General features: G+C 52.8%; 1 protein-coding gene across 5 annotated transcripts in view; it reads right to left on the reverse strand.

The window, feature by feature from the left end:
• Positions 1-791: 791 nt before the first annotated feature.
• PRDM11 (PR/SET domain 11) overlaps positions 792-22,878 on the reverse strand; it is an 83,747-nt gene continuing 61,660 nt past the window's right edge. For 3 of the 5 annotated variants that reach the window (XM_066362794.1, XM_066362776.1, XM_066362787.1), the window contains exons 6-8: positions 11,000-11,187; positions 5,920-6,546; positions 792-4,789 (exon numbers count right to left, since the gene is read on the reverse strand). In XM_066362794.1, coding sequence (XP_066218891.1) covers positions 2,625-4,789; positions 5,920-6,546; positions 11,000-11,187 — 2,980 coding nt within the window. In that variant the 3' untranslated portion in view covers positions 792-2,624. Of the gene's footprint in view, positions 4,790-5,919; positions 6,547-10,999; positions 11,188-16,843; positions 19,024-21,997; positions 22,420-22,878 lie in introns of those variants that run through there. The other 2 variants (XM_066362801.1, XM_066362809.1) reach the window with 2 other exon arrangements.

Raw genomic sequence — 22,878 nt, forward strand, 5'->3', positions numbered from 1 at the left:
TCTTGAGAGAACACATTCGCAGCCCCGACTAGATGCTCAAGGCTCTCTTCCTGGTGTGCAGTAAGTGGTTTAGGGGGACGACTCTACACAGAGGGTCCCGATGTAGCGGGTGGGGAGGCAGGGAGGTGGGGGAAGAGGCGTAAGGCATCTGTTGGCTAGAAGAAAGGATCCCATCCTACTGTTCCTGCCCCCACCCAGGCCCACCTTGCCAGCCACCTCTGCCTGCAGCCCATCTCACTCTGCATGTGCGGTGGAGAGGGAGCTGGGAAGGGAAAGGTAGAACCTTGTGCTTCACAATAGGATCCTACTTGACCACAGTTACTGACCCTGATGGGAGGAGTGGGCGGGCGGGAGAGGAGACATCAGCTTAAAGTGGGGAAGTGGGATGAGGCTGGGAATTTCAAAGCATCAGAAAGAGCTTTGGGGTCTTTCCTTGCTAGTTCCTTCTCTCTCCTTGTTCAGAGGAGGGGGGGGGGGCGAGGGAGTATGTGCGACTGGGGAAGGGGTGGGAAATTGAATGTCACCAGGCAGGGGTGCATTGACTTGTTGAAGAAGGCAGCATATGAGGCCTGGCAGTGGGGCAGTCAGAGAAAACCAGGTTTTGTGTTTTTTTGTTTTAAACATGCTACATCACTGTTGAAACCAACAAAAAAGTTTTAAAAATAATATATAATATATATAATATATTTATATAATGAAAAGCTATCGACTAGCAGCAATGATTCTAAAGTTATCTTAGCACCAAGACCATGGGGGTGGAGGGAAGGTTCTGTGGGGGGGGGGGGGGGTGAGGGGATTGGCAGGACAGGGAGGGGGAGTGACATGTTCAGTGTTGATGACATTTCCACTACGGTTCTCTACGGCGGTGGCATGAGGCCTCAGAGACAAGATAAACCCAGAAGGAAGGAAGCCACCACAGTTTTATAATGTCCGAGCCAAGCAGGCTGGGGACGCTGGGGCCTTGCCTATGGCCAGATCACACCATCCTTTGCCCACCCTCTGCCAACCGGAAGGGGGGGCTCCCTAACTGCCCACGGATGGTGCAGATTTTCCACCCTTCCCCAAATAGGACCTGCGCCTATGATACAGGATCTCTGCATATCAAATATGCATAAATCAGGTGTGGAAACATGAACAGGAGTTTTTTTAACAGCTCACGCACATTTAAAAAAAAAAAAAACTTCCTTGAGAGGTATACTGGTAGTTGAATGAATGAGGGAGCCCTGGTCCGACTCCTCTAGCTTAAACCACTACTTGCCCCAGGGAGCAGGCAAGTGGCTCTTTCTAAAGCTTATACTGTGGTTATGTGTATGTGTGTGTGTGTGTGTGTAGGCTGATGCCTTGAGAGTCCTATCTTACCCCTTGCTTATTCCTTTCTTTTAGGACATCTCTACCCTGTTCAAAAAAGGAAGCATTCACAGGCATAGATGCATCACCCAGTTTCCCACCACCTTCCCGCTGGGCGGAAAGGGCTGGTTATTGGCCTGTTGCAGAAAGAGGATTGGCTCTCTAGAGACTCTCATTTGCATAATCCAGGGCACAATTTGCATTGACATCTCCTGCCACTGAACTATAGCAGGCATTTCTTGATTATTAAAGGGAAAAAAAATAATATACCCCCAAAACATTATATGATTATAAAGACAGAGTATAAATAACTTATGTAAATTGAATACATATTTTTCATTTTACTTGTTTTTAGCCAATAAATCGTTGCCCTTTGGGGGTCTAGATTTCTTGGCTCTTCATTTCCCCAAAAGCCCTGGATGTGAAAGGATTTCTCTTATCCCACACCGTGTGAAAACAGGAATGCAAAATGCTCACCCTTCCCCGTTCCCCAGGATTTCAAGCTTGGTGGGCAGGCAGCTTCGCCTGCAGTATTATAGGTTAATGTCTTTAGGATCCAGTGGGGCTGGAAGAAGGGCATCAACTACCCAGGGGCGGGATCAGCAACAGGCGTGGGGAGGAGTGGGCGTCACAGTTTGACCAACACATGTTTCGAAGACAGTGAAGAACACGCTCGTCAGGAGACGAATAAAAATCTCTCAAGCTGAAGGCAGGCGGGGAAGTCACAACACCTGATCCGGATGTACAACTCACCGTCTCCAGAATCAGAGATCAGATGGAGCTGGACCAGCGTGTCACCGAGGAGGCTGAGACAGCCCCATCACAAAACTAAACGGGGAAAGGAAAGGCAAGAACATAAACCCCAACCTGAGCCCCGAGCCACCCCGCCCTGCAAATAAAAATATGACAAAAACGAGCTACCTAAAGGTGATGACAGAGACCCGTCGTTTCAGCTTACGCTGTTGGTTGACCATTAGGTGGGAACACGTGTGGCCCCAGCACATGCTCTGTGAGTGAAAATGAGTTGCCACGAATGTTGCAGCTGCCAAATTTTGTAGACAAGAGTCAGTTTCTGACATTATTCCTTTCTGAAAGCTCCCAGTAGCTTCTGGAAGATGCGTCACCTTGGTTTTTAAAAAAATTTTCAGTGTGGGTTTTTATATATATATATATATATGTATATATATATAATATTATATTCATATAATATATCAAAGCTTATGAGTATAGATTAAAAAAATATTCAACAGCTTAGTGACCTCTGTGACGCTGGCTCCCTAAATGTCTGGGTAAAACTCTGACCCGTGGTCCACGGTCTGTAGCATGGGCTTCTGCTCCAGCGCAGACATCCTGCTGAGGACCTCGGTGGACAGGGAGTAACTGTTGCCAGATTTCTCCTCAAACCAGCTGTCCAGGGCTCGCTTGGCGTCAAAGTTGGCAATGGGCGGGCCATTTACCGCGATTGTCAACAGGTCACTGAGCTGCTCCAGAGTCAGGCGGGAGCGGTGGTTTTTGCGAACTCGCTGCAGGGCGTTCCGGCCTTTCTCGCAGCAAGCGGTGGAAGTGGGGAGGACCTTGAGGACCTGGATGATCTTGTTCAAGAGCGGAAACCTCTGTTTGTATTTGCAAATGTGGCCGATCAGGTCTTTGAAGCCATTTTTGGTATAGTAATCAGCCTTGAGTTCTCGCCACTCCATCAAGAGGTTCCCCCGGGGGTCCAGCCCTTCCCTGCAGACATCCCGGGAAAAGGCTGGGATGGCCTCCAGGTGATCAAATATCTGAACCATGTCCTCCTTGCCATAGCTCATGAGCTCCTCGCTGTTCCTGGGCCAAGTGGCGAGGTCGAACACCTGGCAGGCCTTCACAAAGATCCGGCTGCGGGAATCGAACCTCTGAGCCAGGATCACTTGGGTCTTCTGACAGATCTTCTCCCTGATGGACTGGAACTTGGCTTCGGCCACCCTGAGGTTCTTCATCGCGATCCCATTGAAGCTCTCACGGAAATTCTCCTCAAACTCCTGCAGGTATTCCCCGGGGCAATCGGCCAGCCGGCTGATCTCCTGGATGGCCTCCTCGATCTTGTCATCCACCTGGGACACCAGGAGATACTGGCCCTGGAAGACATAGGCCAGACGTGAGAGCACAGCGATCACGTCCAGCAGGAAGTAGATGAGCTTGATGGACTGGTAGTCCATGAGGAACTGCAGCAGGGCCAGCGCGATGGCCGAGGCGTCCGCCCGCTGCGTCTGGCTGCTGACGTCCTTGAGGTGGGCCACCACCTCCAGGTAGTCCTTGATGAGGGCGTTGAGGACGTTCTGCTCGCCGATGATCCACTTCACGGCCCGGATGTCGCCCAGGAACTCCGTCTCCTCGCAGAGGGTGGAGGCCGTGGAGCGCAGCTCGCACAGGAGGCGCGGCGAGTACCGGTAGAAACTGAGCAGCTGCTTCAGGTTGTTCTCCAGCTCCTCCAGGCAGGGGAGCTCCTTCCCACTGATGGCGTCCAGGATCTCCAGGTGGGGCCGGTGCACCATGAAGGGCAGGCACAGCAGCCAGGGCAGCGTCTTGCGGATCGTCATGAACATGCTGGCACGCAGGCTGGCGGTGATGTTGGCCCCGTCGACGCCCAAGCCGACCGTCGGCTTCTCGTCCTGCAACCGGACACCCAAGGCAGAAAAGGCTCGATCGAGTGCCTGGAGATAGCTGTCCGTGCTAGAGAACCCGAGCTCCTGCAGGGACAGGAACTCCGTGGCCGGGGGCCCGTCGCTGCTGGTGTACTGGACGTAGACGGCCACCGTGTCGGCCAGGAGGTCGTCGCTCTGCCCGTCCAGGATGATGCTGAGGCAGGGCGACTGGCGGACCCGCTCCACCAGGTCCTCCCGCAGCGCCCGGGCGATGTGGTGGATGAGGATCTGGCAGTCGCCCTCGTTCAGGTACTGGTCCACCACCTTGAGCTCGCACTTCCTCAGGAGCTCCGCCAGGGGCCGGAAGTCCAGGTAGGGCCGGCCCTCCAGGGCCAGGTGGTAGGCGGTGTGGAAGAGCAGGGTCATGTTGCGGCACATCTCCTCCGTCTTCTCGGGGTGCATGCGCAGCTTGTACAGCTGCAGGCACTTCTTGTGCAGGTTGCTCTGGCTGTGCAGCTTGATGGTGTGGATCTTGAACTGCTTGGAGCCGATGATGAAGGCCGAGGTGCGGGACGACTGCACCGTGTACTGGCGGCAGACGTGGCACCACATCTCGTTGAGGGTCGGGGAGTACCGCAGGAACCAGAACTTCTTCAGCCACTCCTGCTTAAAGCGCCGGATGCGGCGCCCTGTGGCCGACGACATCTTGGAGGGCTCGTCGGCGGCCGTCATCATATCGTTGGAGACGGATTCATCGGCTGAGTCGACCTCCTGGTCGTCGTCCTCCATGATGGCGGGGCCGGAGACCATGCTCTCTGAGGCTGGAAGACAAGTGGGAAAGAAACATTTATATCTGGGAGGGGGGAGATACACGGTCTTTTCTAAAATGAACAGGAAATACTGCCCGAAGTGTAGATGCCACACTATGTAAAACATAAGCCAATTTATACGACGGACTGAATCCCAGCCGTGGACGCGGTCTCTTCTTTAGTATCCATGTATGACTTGCCCTCTTTGTGGCCTGTCCATGGTGGCCACCAGGCTCCAGGCTTCCCGTCCTCACCCTCCACTAGTGGGCACCCAAGGAATTTCAACGTTCGGTATCAAACGACCAGCACAACCAGGAGGAGAAGCATGTCAAACATCCCCAAGTCAGTGAGCGAGGACAGGGGACTCGTTTGTCCCACCACGAACGTGGTCTGGAGTGGCACGCTACCCTCACACGGAGGCAGCTTTGGCATGGCCCCAGGTTATTTCAGGATCAGCACACGGTTTGGTTCAGATGCACGCTTTGACTATCTGAAACACCTCATTCTGAGCGAAGGGATGTGGTTAAAATAGAAAGCGCTGTGTAAATACTCTAAGTCAGCTGCAGCTGTGTACTGGAAAACCTTCCTTGTTGTCAACCGGCTCCAGAACACCCAGGCAGCCACAGAACAGGGCGGAAGTATGCAGCTGGATGCCCGGGATCCAGGACCCGCTCAGACCCCAGGCAGGGAGGTGGGACCACGTGGCAGAAAGTGAGTCGGGAAGAGAAGAACGAGGCTGTGTTCCCAGACTGAGTTCTGGAGCGCCGGGCGCTCTCCCCAACAGGACACCGTGCTTGGAACTGGGCAGAGAGAGAGAGACTGGGTTTGGGTTTTGGGGTCAGACACCCCTAGGACCACCAGAGAAAGGCAACAGGTCAAGAACACAGCACACACCCCTTCTGCAGCGCAACGTCCTTTATTGACAAGGAGAATACAGGGCAAGTTCACGCAGCACCCGCCAGAGCTGCAAAGCCCGCTGTCAGGGGTCGGCACCTGAGGGCGTGGGCTGTAGCCAGAGCCCGCCTTTGAGTCCCAGGCCTCGGGTTCTCCCGAAGGCGGCTCCAGCAGAGCGCACCAGGCCACCCTCACACTGCCCACCGTGTGCTCTTCCCTCCGACACCATGTTATCCACACCGACTTACCTGCGGGGTCTGAGAACTCTGGGGGCTCCAGTACCTGTGCTGGCAGTACGGGGGGCTCAGGAAGCTTCCCGGACTTAAGCATGTCTAGTTCGGCCTGGAGTTCCCGAACCTTCTTCTTTAGGCGAATGCAATTAGGGCAAAAGGAGGTGGTGGGAAGCTCGTGAGGGTCGGATGCGAGGGAGGCCTCGGCAGGACTGTCGGCCTTGAATGAGGAAGGCTCCTCTTCTTCGTCCTCCAATGGGACTGACTCTGTAGAAGCCCCTTGGGGGGTCTTCCAGTCCCCTTCCCCCCGGGTCCGGCTGACTGTCTGCACGCCATGCGACATGGTCATGGCGCACCGACCATAGGCATCGCCCTGGTATTTGGGCACTTTCCTGATGACCAGTGAGGTGCTCAGTGCCACCTGGTGGGCTTCTACCTTTGCGGATTCCAGTGAGGCCTCCAGCACATCCTTGAAAATGAGGTCAATTTTCTTCTTCTTGGTCTGGGGATGCATGTCCCCCTCGTCAAAACCACGCTTGTAGGGACTTTTGCCCTGTCTCAACACGGGGAGATGAATGGGACCCCTCAGGTCCTCTGGGTCATCCAGAGCCTGCTCAGACTTCTCCCTCTGCAACCGCTTCTCTCCTAGGAAGGAAAACCAGGGCGTGAGGAAGTGGGGAAAAGCCCCAAGCAGAGAAACAGGCAGAAAACAAAGTGGGCCTCCAGTTAGGAACTGGCCGGACACATCCCTCCAGGTCTGGCCTCGTGGGGCACGTGTGACAAAAAGGGAGAGGAGGTCCCTCAGGAGATCATGGGGTCACAGGGCCCGAGAAAGCAGGAAGAGTGCTTTTTAAAGAGGCCGTTTCAATGGAGCCTTACATACACTAGCCCTACATTACAAGTTGAGAGAATGCTATGGGCGAGGGCCGTTGGAAGTTATCACCATCCTATCACCCTAGAAGATGACATCCTACTCCATCAAATGGGTGGGTGGTGACATACCTGTGTGCTAAGTGCCATGGATTCCCCACCCCATCCGGGCTTCTCATCCAGTCCTAGCAATTAGAAGGTGGCTGCTTCGACTTGGTAAAAGGTACACACAAACAACGGAGTCCCCCTCCCTTCTCCTCCCTCACGCTCTGGAGACAGTGCAGCTAGGGCCAAGTCTGCCTTTAGCAACTGCTCTTTCTAATTGTCCCAGTAATCAGAAAACCAGGACTATGTGAGTAAGCATGATGCCTAAGGCAGGAAGGCAACACAGGATAGGGGCACCTTCAGTGGCTGTGGGCTCCAAGATGGCAGCCTCCACCAAGATCCAGAACAGCATGACCTCAGGGGCCCAAAGCATCCTCCAAATGTAGTCGTTTCCTTACCTGACAATGCAAACGATGTCTCCTTTTCTATTTCTTTCTATCGTGTAAATGACTTTAAAAACCTTGGTGAGCTTCCCAACAATAAATTATTTTAGCCAGATGCTTTAAAATGGCTGGCACTGTTTCATAAATTCTCACAGACACATGTGAATACTGCCTGGTGGGCAGAGATGGCGAAGGGGGGGAACCTCAGAAGGTCCTGACAGCAGCCCGGGAAGCTCAGAAATCTTAAAGGCTTCCTAGAGCAGGGGTGGGCCCTGGGAGATGTGGCTCTGAGCAAATACTTAACATACTCATAGGTGGTCGTTAGGCTTCTGATAGCTGCCTTTGCTAAAGGCCTGTGAAGAAGGCCGAGGGACCTCCACGTGCAAACCAGAGGTCCGTGCTGTGATCAAGCTTTGGCTTCCCACAGCTGACACGGGGTGCTGCGGGTGCCCTGGCCCGTGTGTGACTCCAGATTTCGTACAGGTAATGGTACAAGAGCAAGTAACCTGTTCGGGATGCCGCTTTTCTGCCCTCCTGTGAATGCTTAGGGCTTGATCTCATCTCCAAGGCTCCTGAAACTCAGGCAGCTCCCCACAGCCCGCATTTCTGTAACAGCCGAGGGGCAGAGAGGGTGGAGACGAAAAGAGAGGGTGGAGACTTTTGTAAAAAATGCAGCATGTTTGTCCAGATTAGTGAGGACACTTGCCCATTCAGAATGGCTAAGTCAAGGGCCACCCTTTCATTTTCTCATGGACCGATAAATCAGGCAGCAAACAGCTGAGGATGTCTGGAGGTCAAGATGGCTCACCACCCCCCTGGCCAGGCAGTTCAGTGGGCAGTGGTCCCCAACCCCCGGGGCTGCGGACCGGTACTGTTCCTGTTCCATGGGCTATTTGGTACCCGTCCGCAGAGAAAGAATAAATAACTTACATTATTTCCGTTTTATTTATATTTAAGTCTGAACGATGTTTTATTTTTTTTAAATGACCAGATTCCCTCTGTTACATTCGTCTAAGACTCACTCTTGACACTTGTCTCGGTCACGTGATACATTTATCCGTCCCACCCTAAAGGCCGGTCTGTGAAAATATTTTCTGACATTAAACTGGTCCATGGCCCAAAAAAGGCTGGGGACCACTGGGTTAGAGCATCATCCTGACATGCTGAGGTTGAGGGTCTGATTCCCAGCCAGGGCACATATACAAGAATCAACCAATAACAGCATGAACAAGTGGAACAACAAAACCAGTGTTTCTCTGTCTCTCTCTCTGCCTCTCTCTCTAAAAATCAGTAAATAAAAATTTTTTTAAAAAAACAATTATTCAACACCAAGGATTCTTCATGCTACTCTGCTCAGAGACAAGGTCACTCAAATGTCCTGGGATGATCAGGAGACCTCTTTGGACTCAAGGTTTCTAGAAAAATCTATGGGTCAAAAAAGACCTTTAAGCATTATGAGATTGATCCTAAAGCTTCCATAAAACTTGAGGGAAACACCACAAAGTAAATCAATGCCTCCAAGTCAATCAAATAACATAAATTCTTTGACTACATGCATTAGGTTCATCCTATTCTTAAAAGATAGCCACAAAGAAATATTTTATACACTCTCCTTCAGGAAGCACTTCTTGGCACCAACGAATGCCCTTACTTCATAAGGGCTAATAATTCATGCTCTGGCCCTTTTCAGGTCTCCAGCTTCCAATTATGAAGACACCTCCTTCCATGGAAAACCGTAAGTGGTGGAGCATGGGGGGACCCCTTCCAGAGCAGGACTGACATGCAGATCTAAGACACCACTACCCATTTCCAGCGTCTGCCAAAGCTGCAGGCTACTGAGACACATCTAAAGGCCACTGAGCTCCACGGCTACCCCTGGGGGCTTTAGAACCACGCCCGCCCGCTGCTCTGGCCCTGCCCCACGGCGGCTTTCAGTTTCCCTCCTGTTTCCTACTTCTTAGCCTGGCCAGGAATAGACATGCCTTCCTCCTGTATCTGCACATCTCTAGGTGTATCTCAGGTCAAGTCTGTCTGCCATGCTCCTTCGGACCACTCCTGAAAGCTCACTCCCTCCTCAGCGTTGCCCTTGGGTCTCAGGGCTCTCTGGGTATGATGCAACTTGAGTGCTTTGGAGAAGACACTTGAGGGTGGGGGTGGGGGTGGGGGGAAGGACATTACAAATCCAGAAGAATTCAAGAGGATTATGGCCAAAGGATGGAACCTGTGTCCTCAGATATGACTTCTCTTGGTTTTCTTGTCTTTTGCTGGTGTGATTCTTTTGGAGACTTCTTGGCTGTCTTCATTCGTTTCTTCTCTCATCCATTCAACAAAGATGGAGCACCTACTATGCATCAGATGCTTTTACACGAGGCATCTCCTGAGGTCAAATGGAAACCATGGCAATCTCATCATGGAAACATGCCTTCCCAGGTGAAATCAGCATGGGCCCAACCCCCAGGTCCGAAGAAGACAAGAGATGAGTATGTCTATGGGGTCTCCTCACTGCCAATCCAATCACCAGATACCTTTTACCAAGTCAGGCAGCCGCTGTGCTGTCCACAATCTGCTTTGCTGTGTTTTGTTTTTAAAGATAATTTAATTTCAGTGGGTCACTCCCACCCCTCTCATCTTCTCCACTCAAATTCCAAATGAAGCTTTATTTCCAAGAAGTAGGTTGTTCAGGGATACGATACCGTGGGGCCTGGGGGATAGCCTTGGTTCCTGCGACCAAACGAACTCTGGGTGTTTGGATGTACGGTTTTAGCATAAGGAAAGTCCCATGGAAAGAAAGACCTGGACTCACCAGTTTGCATGGCCAGGCTGAGGGTGGAGTCAAGAGGCAAAGGGCTCGGAACTGGGAGTATTTTAAGCCACTTCAAATGACTCTTTTAAATGGAGCCTGGATGACCATCTCCCCCACCAGGCCACCGTCCACACCTAAGGTCACCTCCCTCTACTCTTCTTGTTCTAATAGCTACTGTTCTTTCACAACATTAGGACTTCCAGGAATGAGATCAGGAGGAAGCAGGGGAAAAAACTAGTTTCGTTTGGGGAAACAGAACTTGAGAGGTTAGAGCTTAGAAACCCAGCTCTGCCCTTCCTAGCCATAGACCTCAGGTGAGTCGCTGTGTCTATCTGATGCTCAGTTTCTACATGTATAAGATGGGGATAATAATCCACACGAATCATAGTGTTAAAAGTCTACATTTGAAAGCTTATAATAGTCAAGGTGGACATTGTTCTAAATGTGTATATCCGCTAATTCTCTCAGCACAGGTACAGGGTAGGTAGGTGCTACTGCTGTGATTTCACGGGACACCACAGAACACCTGCTTAGCACATATTAGTCCTTAGTAAATGTTACCTGTTACTGCAGCAGTGGCAGTTGATAACATCTTTCCATTACTTTGAGGGGGGAAATAGGATCAATTTTGATTAAATTTATGTTCTTGGCTTTGGGAGACTTGCTCTCCCTCCCTGATACTCTGAAATGCATAATAATACATTTATATATAATAGGGTTTCTGAGATGGTTTTTCACGGAGGATAAGTGGTACCCAAGGCCCTGCCCAGAGCTGCTGCTCAGACCTGGACCGTCTGTTCACTCTCTGGGCCACCCCATTGCTGGTGTCCTGTATTCCTCACTAGTTTTCTCAAGACGCTTCTAGAGAAGCATTCCTGAGCTCCCTTGGGGCTCGATGGCGGCGGGCATGGCCCTCACCTGGAGGGGGGGCACTCACCTCTGGCCAGATTGCGATGGATGGTTTCCTGGGACATGCTGTGCAGGCGCTTCATATAGTCCTCGCTGTACCAGACCCGCAGCCGCTCCCCGGGCCGGATGTCCCGGCACGCCCGGAAGTAGATGTGCTCGCTGTGCTGGAACGCCAGCAGGTTCTGCTCCCTCTCCTCCCGGGAGATGACCACGTACCTGGGGGCAAGGGAGACAGGTGAGAACGCATGGGCCACTCCTTGGGGAGTGCCTGCTGGTGCCGGGCATGGCGTTGGGCCAGTGATGGTGGTTAAAAGTCCACCAGCATGTGGACTAGCGTAAGAGTCTACAGGGCAGCTGCCCTTCCGAGGAAAGGAACACCAGCTCGAGTCAGTCCCTTGTCTCGATGTTACTGCTTTGTGTGACCTTGAGCAAGCCTCTGAACCTTTAAGAATCTCTGTTTCCTGAGATTGAAAATGACACCTACCCTCCCTACCTATCAGGTTCTGCTACATACAAGATTCAACACCAGACAGAAAGGTGATTACAAAACTGACAGATCACCTGCTCTCCACGAACTTTTAACCACAGGGGTCCCCAGCCACCTGCACACCCCTGATGGTGGTAAGGGTGGGGTCCTTGAACAATTTTCAGTATCTCACAAAACCTAGCAGAAATAAACCATGTGACAAGGCTACCCAAGATACCAACTCATAAATGCTAAAGATCAAAATCTTTAAAAATAGGGGGATCCAATGGGGACAGATGGGGAAGGAAGGAGAGGTTAGCAACCCCTGGTTAATCTAAGTTATTTTAAGTTAAGGAAACTGAGGCTTAGAGAGTCTAAGTGACTTGCCTAAGGTCACACAGCTAAAAAATGGGAGATGGAGCTTTGAGGTCTATGCTTTTTCCAGAAGAACTCATGGCTCCCATTGGGCATATAAAGCACCCACTCAGCATGCCCAGACAACCTTTAATGTTCTGTCAAACCCTCCGAATCAACAGCCCTCGCTCCTTCTCACTAAACGACAGTTCTAAATCTACCTGCCACCTCACTCAGCTCCAAAAGGTGAGGTGACAGAGCATCTGTAGAGAGGTGGAGGTGTCTATATCAAACAGGCAAGAGAACATTATTGGGACTTTTAAGATTCTGTGCTACACCAGCGTCTAGGACATTTGTAATAAAAAATAAACTTCTGCTCCTTATGTGATGACGATTTGTCTCAGAAGTCCAAGAAAAAAACCCCAAAGTCCATCCAACTGGTACAGTCCAAAACATTACATTTGGAGTATTCTAGGAAAATAATTCACAGGAAAAAAAAAACCCAAATAGATAATGAACACATGAAAAATATTCAGCATCAGTAATAAGAAATGCAAAGTAGCACACTGTCCCATTGGCACAGCATTTTTAAAGGATACCATCTGGACTGGTAAAGGTGGGGAGAAAACGGTCTCTATACTCATGGGGGTGAGTAAACTGGCACAACCCTTCGGGAAACAACTGGCAAAATGGATTCAAACAAGTATCTGTGCCCCACATTCATAGCAGCATTATTCACAATCGTCCAAAGGTGGAAGCAACCCAAGTGTCCGTTAGTGGGTGAGTCAGATAAACAAAACGTGGTGTATACACACAACGAAATATTACTCAGCCATAAAGAGGAAGGAAGTTCTGACATATGCTGCTACACGAGTGAACCCTTGTGGCATCTGCCAAGTGAAATAAGCCAGTCACAAAATAACAAAGAGCCAGAGGACTGCATTCCCATGAGGTACGTATATAAGCAGTCAAATTCATCGAGACAGAAAGGAGAATGGTGGTGGCCTGAGGTCAGGGAGCAGGTCTGGGGGGGGCAGGTGATGGGGACTTAGTATTTAATAGGTACAAAGTCTCAGCAGGGAAGATGAAAAGAGCTCTGAAGGTGGATGGTGCTGATACTTGCACAACAGTGTGAATGTGCTTAATGCCAATGGACCTAAAAATGGTTAAAATCGTAAATTCTATGTCATGCATATTTTGCCACAATTTTTGAAATTTTTTTTAAAAGAACAATAACATGCAGACCAAATATACAAACTCTGCACACCCCTATGCTGCCTATATATAATTTGTAATTGTGCAAAAGCAAAAATACCTATGTCTAAGACTAGAGAAATGATTTCATAAGTCACAGTGTCTTCATATAATGGAACGTTACTCATCTAGAGAAAGATATTTTCAAAGGATCTTGCATGACATGAAAAAAAAAAAGATCCTAATATAATGCAGAGTGCACAACAGGTCTGAAAGCTATTTATTCTACGATTCTATCATGCTTTAAAAACAAGCCCTAGGGCTCTGGCTGGGTAGCTCAGTTGGCTAGAGTGTCATACAATATGCCAAGGTTGTGGATTTGATGGATTTGATCCCTGGTCAGGGCATATACGAGAATCAACCAATGAATGTATGAATAAGAGGAACAACAAATCGATGTTTCTTTTGCTCTCTCTCTCTCTCTCTCTCTCTCCCTTGCTCTCTCTCTCTCCCCCTTCCTCTCTCCCTAAAATCAATAAAAGTAAAAATAAATAAATAAAAAGAAGCCTTAGTAAACTACCTGAAGGAAATATATCAAAGTCTTTACAGTGATTATCCATTATAGGTGGGTCTACTTCTTTATAATTTTCTGTACTTTCCAAGGTATCCTTAGTAAGCAATTATAATATTAATGTTACTCCTACTGCCATCCCCTAAAAAAAGAAACGATGTGCAGCGTGGGTGGCAGGGGTGGCGACCATGGCCGCCAGCAGCATTGCAAATCTACATTCGCGGTGCCCCAGGCAAAGCACCTCCGAGCACACCCTGCCCTTTCTCATCTGGACAGTCCCCTGTGCACTGTGCTCTGCTCAGTCCTGGAGGAGGCTGTGACCTTGGGGGGGGGGGGACCGAATGGGGGGGGGGGGGGAACAGAGGAGACGATCACTCAAGCCCGGAACAATCCATTGTGGCAACAGGATGTAGCACAGACCCCAGGGGGACAGGAAAAAGGACACTAGCTTTGGCTGCTCCACCCATTGGAGAGAAGCAAGTCCTGAGCTCCACCGGGCGAGTGTGGAGTGTGCACGTTTTGTGGTGCTTAGATCCCCCGAAACTGCTTTTGTCCAGGATCTTAGCCTTAACGTATCTCTATCGTCACCGTCTCACATGAGCATCGGTCTCCCTGAACTGTGGAGACAATACTGTGACCTCCGTGACACCCAGCCATGTTGTTTTTAACAAAGAATTCAGGGAAAAGGAAAAGAGGACCCCTGGCCCAGAGAACTCTTTCCAAATTAGTGCTTCCCAATCTCAACTCTCCAGTTGCAGGAGTCTGCCTTTTCTCCACATCTGAGTTGTCTTCTGAGTGTGCAAAATATTTTCCAGCCCCCAATTCAGCATGAGTCTTGGATCTGACATCCAAAATTAACCAACCTTGCAGTTAGCTTAGAACAGAATGGAAGTAGACCCAAACTTTCCGACTCCCAGATACAGAAGGCAAACTACTCATTCATCTTGTTCTTCACAGGAATCGCTTGCATCATCGAGCACAAAGAAAAAATACAGCCTTCTCTTTTTTCAGTTTCTAAATAGCCATCAAGTTCTAAAGACTAGAATTATTTTTTCCCCTGGCACTCAACTTCAAGAGAAAAAAAGAGATGAGGAATACGTAACTATCAGGGGTTTATTCTAAAGAGCAACTTCTAAAGTCAGAACGTTTAGAGAGATTCAAGTCAATTTCCCTTTCCACCTCCTGATGTCTTCCTACCCAACCATCAATATTTAGGAAGAGAGCCCGAGTCTTCCGTATGGATCACAATGTAGCTTCAAAGACAGATCAGAATTTGTTCAGCCTCTGTAACAACCCATTCCCCGGAGAAGATGTTTATGCTATATGATTTCTGAGGTCAAACTAACAATAGAAGCCAGCTAAATCTCAACATCAATTACTATATCTCAGTCAGGTCTCGCCCTTTTAAGTACTTCACAGTAACACCCGATGGCTCAATCCAGTCCCAGAACACTCCTGACCAAACGCGACAATCCCTTGATGAAGAACCATGCCTGTCCCGTTCCGTGGCCGCAGATGAGCAAGAGTCCTCCCTGGAACAAAAGACTTCCAGACAGTGGAAACCTTTCTATTTGCTGAGCCTCCAGGTCACCACCTTGTGAGAGAGAAGGCACAGAGTATGTCCAAGAGGGGTGGAAAAGATTGCTTTACAAATGTCACTGCTCCTTGGATAGCACTTCAAATTGAAGCCACAGAGTCGGGGACCTTAGAAGCAATCAAGGCGGTGGGTGGTCGTGATGGTGGAGTGTCCCGGACTGAACCTTTCATGATGAAATTTGATTGTTTTTATCCCAACCTTCTCACTGGCTTTGGGTACTGGAGAGATGGGCACTAAGACCACACTTGTCAGACCTCGCCCACTGTCTCTTATCAAGTGCAACATATTTCCTAGCTGGCTCCGGAAATTACTACCAGTTCTAACTTGAGAGAGAAAATAAGCCACGGGGCTCCCATTGCGTGGGAAGGGACAGATGAAGGCCAGGCTCAGACTCTCCTGCTCAGTAGGCATGTCTCTGACGGCAACGGAGCTGCACTCGTCATGGAGGCAGAAATGGAAAAAGACAGACCAAGGAGAGGTTGGGCTCTGTTCCCACATGCATTTAGGTCCCTGGGCTGGGAGGGTCTTTGGAGCATGCACCCACCCACCGATGGTCACTCAGCTTCTGACAAAACATCACCCAGAGTGCCCTTGGCAAGGCTGGCAGCCTCAGGCTCTTACAAGGGACTTCCCTATCTCAGGCTGAAATTGGCTGTGCCTTCATTTGCATCCACTGGCCTCACTTCACCTTCCTGTTTTGACATCAGCCCGGCAATCCCCACTGAAGCCAAGAGAAAGAGACTGCGATCCTTTCCACCCAAAGCTGACCAGTCTTTTCATCTCTCTGTCTCCTTTGCTTCCAACTTGACCATTTCCCTCCGCAGGACCAGAGGGTGAGGCCAGTCGGTCACTGCTTAGTACTGCGGCCTTGGGAGAGACTCCCAGGCTTGGTCATAAAGTATCTTTACGTCTTCTGGAAATCAGATTATCTTTATTTCATGACCATGCTTTTTGGCCAAGAATGGTAGAGGATGACCTAGACGCCAATGGAACTTTCCAGAAAGAGGATGTGTCCTTGGTCATGGCCTGGGGGTTTTCTGCTTGGGAGAATCTGTGTGACCAGCACTAAGCCAAGGCAATGCACCTGTCAGGAGGCTGCGTCTCTGCTGAGAAGACCCCCAAGAGGGGCCAGAGGAAGCCACTTCAGCTCCTTTGAGAAGCCTCAGGTCTAGGTGGGCAGGGCCTTGCCTGTGACAGATCCCGGGTCAGGGGGGAAGGCATCCAAAAGCACCTCATGCCTCAGAGCGGCGCCCAAGGCACACAGCAGATGGACAGCCCTGACCTGCGAGTCTCCTGCTAGGAATGGCGATTCCCCACCGGGACCACTCACTAACTTCCTTTTGGGGAACAAACAGTAAAATTCATTTAGCAACATCTCACTTTGGATGTGCAGAGAAATTAAATATAGATGAACGGTTTCCTATGTGGATACTCTATCTCCTTCAGCCCTTCGGTTCCTTCCCTTTCCTCCAAGGGCCATACGGGATGGTGAACACAGGGCATCTGGGAGCAGGGGGACCCGGGAAATGGCAGGGCGACCAGGGCACGGAGCCCCTCTCACCAGCATGCTTTGCCTCAGTCATCTAACCCCTGCTTGGGGGGCCCTTGCAGTTTCCACAGGAAGCGAAGAAAGAGAATACACACCAAAGAAAGATCCTGGAGACTGGGTGTGTTCCGAGTGTGAGATCAATTTCTTTTTATTGCCATCTTAACAAAAATACTTGGGAAGGCAATCTTGGATTCCAGCATCAGAGGGCAGGGCAATGCCAGGCAATAATCGAGCCATCAGGCTGTCGGACGGGGGAGTGTTCAGTTTGGGGGAACAGGAATCCCCAAAGAACAACAGAATGGGGAGATGGAGCCAGGGCCACGGGGACAAGGCAGCTGCCCTCTATTCTCCCTAAGAGGGACAAAGCTGAGTCTGGGTTCAGAAGCAGCACTGTAGGAATGGCCAGGCAGGCACTGGGTGCAGCAGTCCTCGCAGCCCCACTGTGGCTCTGGGGGGCAGGCACGGGGGAGTGAAGGGCTGCGGTATGACAGTTTCTGGCAAGGTCAGTCATGGGCCAGGAAGCAAAGAGGACACAGAGCTGAGTTGCGCCCATGTCAGAGCTAAGCTGGCATCTGCCACCCCCCACAAGCCTCCCTACCTCTAAGAACCCGGCTTTCTCTGCACACTCCAAACAGAACATGAAGCTACGGATATGTCTGGCTAACGCGTATGCAGCCCAAGCAAGCAGAGGCAAGGCATGCTGAGCCTGGAACGGACAGGAGCTCTCCTGGGCTTCTGGGCTTTGGGTTCTTGTAGAAGCCAGAGGAAGGGTTTCCTTCTGGATCCCGAGACTTGGGCCTTGCCTTCCCCCAGCCACTGGTCGTCATGCGAGGGCGAGGTGGTGGTGGGGGACTCACCTCCTAAATGCTGCTGCTGCCTCCCACTTACACCCAGGAGAGCTGCGGCTGGGGGAGGCGAGGAGCAGCACCCCTCCCATCCAGATCTGGCCTCTGAATCCACAGACCTGGCTTCTAGCCCTACTCCCCACCCCCCAATAACTGCTGTGTTATTCGTCACCTATGAAATGCAGATGATGATGATGGCAATCGTGAGGATACTAGTGCCCAACGGGGCTGCCTCTCGGCTGTTCTGAAACCCCCCCGAGATCGCACACCTGCAGGTGCAGGGAAAGCACCGTGCTCTCCCCAAGAACGCCAGGTAGTCCTCTACTTCCTCCCACCAACGTCCTCCCACGCCTCTCCCCACTCCACAAAAGGCAAGCACAGCAGCTGAGCACACGCACACAGGAGGGCAAGCGGAAGGCCAAGGCAGGGGCTCCGCCCGCTAGGGTCAGAGCCCGGGGCAGGGGGGCTGGGCTCCACCGGCCCGTCCTCAGGCCTCGCCCCCTTCCAGAGCGGCAGAGTCAGGACCTGGGAGACTGACGCAGCAGCCCTGAGGATGGAACGCGGGGTTCGATTCAGGTGCTCCCCACACTTGCTCCCCCCTTTCCTGCAAGGCCTGCTGCCACGGGGTGCAGACCAAGAGGAGGCTGACCCTCCAGGCCAAGCAAGCATCAAGCAGGGAGCTTTTCCTGTGTTTCGAGCATCTGCCAAAGATCAGACAGTAGGGCTGAATACATGCTCTGTTAGAGCATAGGGCGGCCGGCCTGCACTCGATGAGGAGAGGACAGTCCCCCCAAAATCCTACAAGGCCCATCAGACCCGGGCCTAAGAGATTGGCCCCCGTCTCAAGGCCAGACAGCCCTCCTCCATTTCTCTTCCTCTTAATGCCATACTGGCCGGGTCAGAAGTTGTGCTTTCTCTTCTGAGACCTGGTAGTCCGTGCCGGGGCTGGTGCCGGGGCTGGTGCAGGCGCTGGTGCCGGGGCTGGTGCCGGGGGAGCCTCCGTCTGCAGTGTGCAGCCTGTGGGGGCCGGCCCCTCCGGCCCCTGCTGAGGTGCCTGGACCCTGTCCCGGATCTCCGTCAGCGTCTGGCACATCTGACCGACGCGGCTGCTCAGCTCGGCCATGGCCTGGCTGATGGCATGCATGCTGTTTGCCATGTCCCTGTGCACGGTCACCAGCTCCTGGCAGAACTGCTGGAACATCTCAGTCTGCTGAGCGTGGGCATGGAGGAGCTGCCAGTCCAGGCCCGTGCTGGGCGGGCTGGGGTGTGGCCGAGGGTTCCTGCAGGAGGCCTGGGCCTGGGGCGAAGGTCGGGGCCGAGTCTCCGGCTTCGGGCCCACTGTCTCGGATTGGTCTGAAGAGGAGGAGGAGCGGAGCAGGGTGGGCCTGGTCAGGCGGGCCTCTTCTTCCAGTGACCGCTGCAGGGACGCCTGCAGAGACTGCCTCGAGGGCCCAGGTGCTTCCTCATCTTCATCATCTTGGTGGAATAGAAACAAAGAAGGCAAACGATTACAACAGGGAGAAAGGGGGCAGCCCTGGGCTTGGGCCCACCTTCCCCCAATGACCCTAGCACTCCCCTCCCCTGTCACCACTCAGCTTAGCTCGGCATGTGGCCACTGTCCACCCCCGCGGAGAAACACCTGCTCCCACCCCTGCAGTTTGCAGGCCAGGCCCCTCGGGGAGAGGTGTGAGCGTGAGGAGTGCCCAGGTCTCCTGCCTTTCACAGGAATGGCGACAGTCTAGTGTGAGAGAGCCTAGGGCAGGGGGCTTGGGAGGCCCCAGCGTCAGTGACAGCATGTCAACCCCGTCACTAGCTTCATCTGTCTGTGACTCAGTTTCTGAAAAGCAAAGATAATCACTCCTCTGTTTACCTCACAGCCACGTGCGCACCTAGCAGGTTGTAAGAAGGCTACAAAGAGCAGGGCACAAAGGCACCTGGGAAAGATGACAGAGGGACGCTTGCCCAAAGGTACTGTGATGCAGCTCTGACTAACAGCCTCCATGAGGCCGTTTGTGAACTGCCTGGGGCCACCTTGTGGCCTTGCTGGAATCTGCAACTTAAAGTCATTGGGGGTGGAGGTGAGGATATTGAACAGCTGGAGAAGGGAGGCAAGGGGTGGCGTCAGAACAGACAAGCCCAGAGGGTGCTGAGCAGGGCAGCTACCTCTGCAACCAGCCCTGGCGTCCCCCTCGTCCCCCCTCAAGGCAGGCGACCTGGACAGACATAGCACTCCTACCCGGGAGTGTCTGCTGGCACACAGGCACCATCAGACAGACAGACAGACAGACAGTCACATGGAGAGGCCCAGCCCCCGCACACGCAGGTCTCGGATCTCTTGTGACCAGGCTATAAGCTGATTCCCACGGCAGAAATAAAAAATATACAGGCTGACTCTATGACGGGCACACCTGCACTTGAGGGGCTGAATTCAGAACTACCCAGAGGGGAGGTGATGGCAGAAGAGACAGGTTCATCGCGCCCCCAGCGAATGCCTCCCAGGGCCCTGGGGGCCTCACTTGAACCAGCACAGTAAGAGCCTAGTGCTTCTCCATCTCTCGGTGGGACAGGGCCATCCGTTCTGGCGTGGCAGGGTTGGAAGGAGCAGGCAGGGCTGAGGTGATGCTTCTCCCCCCCTTCCAGGGCCTCATTCCACAGAGTCCCTGGCCAAGTGCTGTAACAGCTGGTCGGCGGGTGGGGAGGGGGGAGGGGGCTGGCCCGGCCTGCCGTGGAGGGTCCCGGGCCCCCTGCCCTGCCCGGGTCACATTTGGTAACCTCATTACCTTCACTCTTGGAGAGACAGAGGGGTAAACGGGGCAGGATTTAGGGAACGGACTTCACTGGGTGCTGGGCCCCCTTCTTTTTCTCATAAGTGGGTAGAATTATCCTGAACCTTCGCAGAATACTGATACACGGGAAGCTTGCTGACTCGGGTTTCAGTCCTGATTCTGGGGACACCTCTGTTTCTGGAGCTAAGATGCCTCCTCATCTGGGTAATGAGAAAATTACACTAGATGGTCTCCACGTTCCTTCCCAGTCCTAAAAATCTGAGTCTGGATGGCCACCTGTCAGGAGCCCCAGCCAAACAGGAAATGAGCAGATCCCAATAGCAAGGGGCCTGGGAAGGGAAGACCGGGTCCTTGTGAACCACGTTCCAGGGGGCTGGCCAGGGAGCCAGCCGGCTTCTCAGGAGCCTCCTGCCCTGCCCCATCTCTCAGAGGCCAGATGGCCTCCAGTTGGGACTGTGGATTGAGGGTGGAGGTGGGGGGTGGGTGCAGCTCCAGCACAGAAGGGTCTTGACTGCGCCCCCTGCTGGTGAGCCCCCACTAGGAACACACTGGGTACCTGAGCCCCCCGGGGAGTCCAAGTCTGTCTTGAGACACCAGGGAGGGAGGGAAACAGGGTGCTGAGCAAGAAGAGGGGCCGTGCGGGTGGCACAGACATGCAGGGGCCCCAGTGTGCCCAGACAGAGGGGTCCTAGAGAGAGCCTCAGGGCAGGCAGCAAGAGGCCGAGGGCAGAGAGAAGTGGAAGGCGGCAGCATGGCACAGAAGTGCAGAAAACAACAAAGAAATAACAACGTTAGGAATCGACAGAGAGAGAGAGCAGACTGATCTTTCTGTGGCCTGGGCCCTGAAGACTTGGCTGGCTTCCTCTCACGCCCCCTCCCCCTCGCCTGCTCCACTGGGCTTCCCTGGCTCCTCTGTTCCTGGAACGTGCCAAGCGCCTTCCTGATGCGGGGCCTTGTACATGCTGTTCTCTGCCTGTGAGGCGCTCCCTCCCGGCCTGGCCCTCCCCTCCGCTGCGCCCCACGCAGACACTGGCCTGGTTAACTCTTACTCACCCTCTGCATCTCGCTTCAACTCTCTCTCCTGGGAGCCTTCCTCGGCCCCTGGTGGAGAGCCTGTCCTACCGCTGCTTGTTTTCAGACAAGCTGCTACATCATTTGCGGGGCCAAACGCACCAGGAAAATGCAGGGCACCTTGTTCAAAAACTGTTACAAGTTTCAGGAAAGGAACAGCAGAGCGTTTTAACCCAGCACGGAGAGCCCAGGGCCCTGTGTGATGGCACGGGGTCACACGCCCACGAAGTCAGCCCTCAGGACTTCCTGGTCTGGTCCCTTATTACTTTGTTACAAATCTCCTTGTGCAATTATTTACTTCAAGCTCGTCTATTCCCACGAGTCTAGGAACTCCCCAGGAGCGGGGCCGGTGTGGACTTTATACACAACTCTGTCTTCCCAGGTCCCAGCACAACTCCTGGCGCAGCGTTCAGGAAACACTCTAAAATGAATGAACGGAAAGGGGTGGAGAAGACAGAGGGGGGACGAGGAGGGAAGAATGGAAAGATGGGCGAGACAGAGAGGGACAGGAGACAGAAGGAGAAGGAGAGTAAGTGGGACACCGCCAAGGAGGAGGCTGGGAAACCTGGGGAAGGGAGACGGGCGGTACTCACAGCTGGTCGAAGGGCTGTCGGTGCCATCCGTCTCTGCCCTGGGGAAGCCGTGCCCGGAACGGGCTGACAGCAGCGCCGACTCGATGGCCCTCTCGTGGGCAGTGAGCACAATGGTGGGGGCCTGGCCCCTGGCCCCGGGGCCCGACAGGGACTGCTGCATGAAGGCCAGCTTGTCCTTGGTCCTCCGCTTCATGTCATCCCATCTGTGCTTAATGTCCTTGATGGAGCGGGGGACCTGGCTCACGGAGGTGATTTTCCGAGCTATGCCTTCCCAAATCTTGTCCCTGTCGGCATGGGACAGCCGCATGGTCTCCCTCCCAAAGAGAACAGCTTCGTGGTGGGTCACCTCGGTGACCAGAATGTCCAGCTCCTCCTTGGAGAACTTGGGCTTCCGCTTACGCTCGGTCAGGGGTGCCACATTCCTTGGGTTGAATATCCCACAAAGCACAATTGGGTAAATGACCATCAATGTGGGTGGTCCTCAGCTGGGCAGCCAGGAGGCACCTGGGCGCCCTCACCGGCTCACTGCTACCACACCCTCCTCCTACCAAGAGGTCCTTCCACTGCTCCTCTGAAGGCAGGAAGCCACACGGCGCACGTGGTGGGAACACAGGACTGGGCCCACCACCTCCCGTCTCAGGCCCTGCCTCACCTCTGACTTGCTGTGCTGGGTGGAGCAGTTCACTTAGCCTCTCCCGGCCCCCTCTCCCCGTCTGTCTGGAGAGGGAAGAGCAGCCACGCCAGCCTCGGGGATTCTCACTAAGCGGGGCGGGAGGGCAGCGCAAGGATGTGAGAGACCTTTAAAGCCCTGATCAGGAACAAAGGATGCCTACTGAGGTTGGGATCAGGCCATTGCCTCTATAAATGACTTGGAGGAAGAA

Source organism: Saccopteryx leptura, chromosome 1 (genome assembly GCF_036850995.1).
Source record: "Saccopteryx leptura isolate mSacLep1 chromosome 1, mSacLep1_pri_phased_curated, whole genome shotgun sequence".
NCBI lineage: Eukaryota > Metazoa > Chordata > Mammalia > Chiroptera > Emballonuridae > Saccopteryx > Saccopteryx leptura.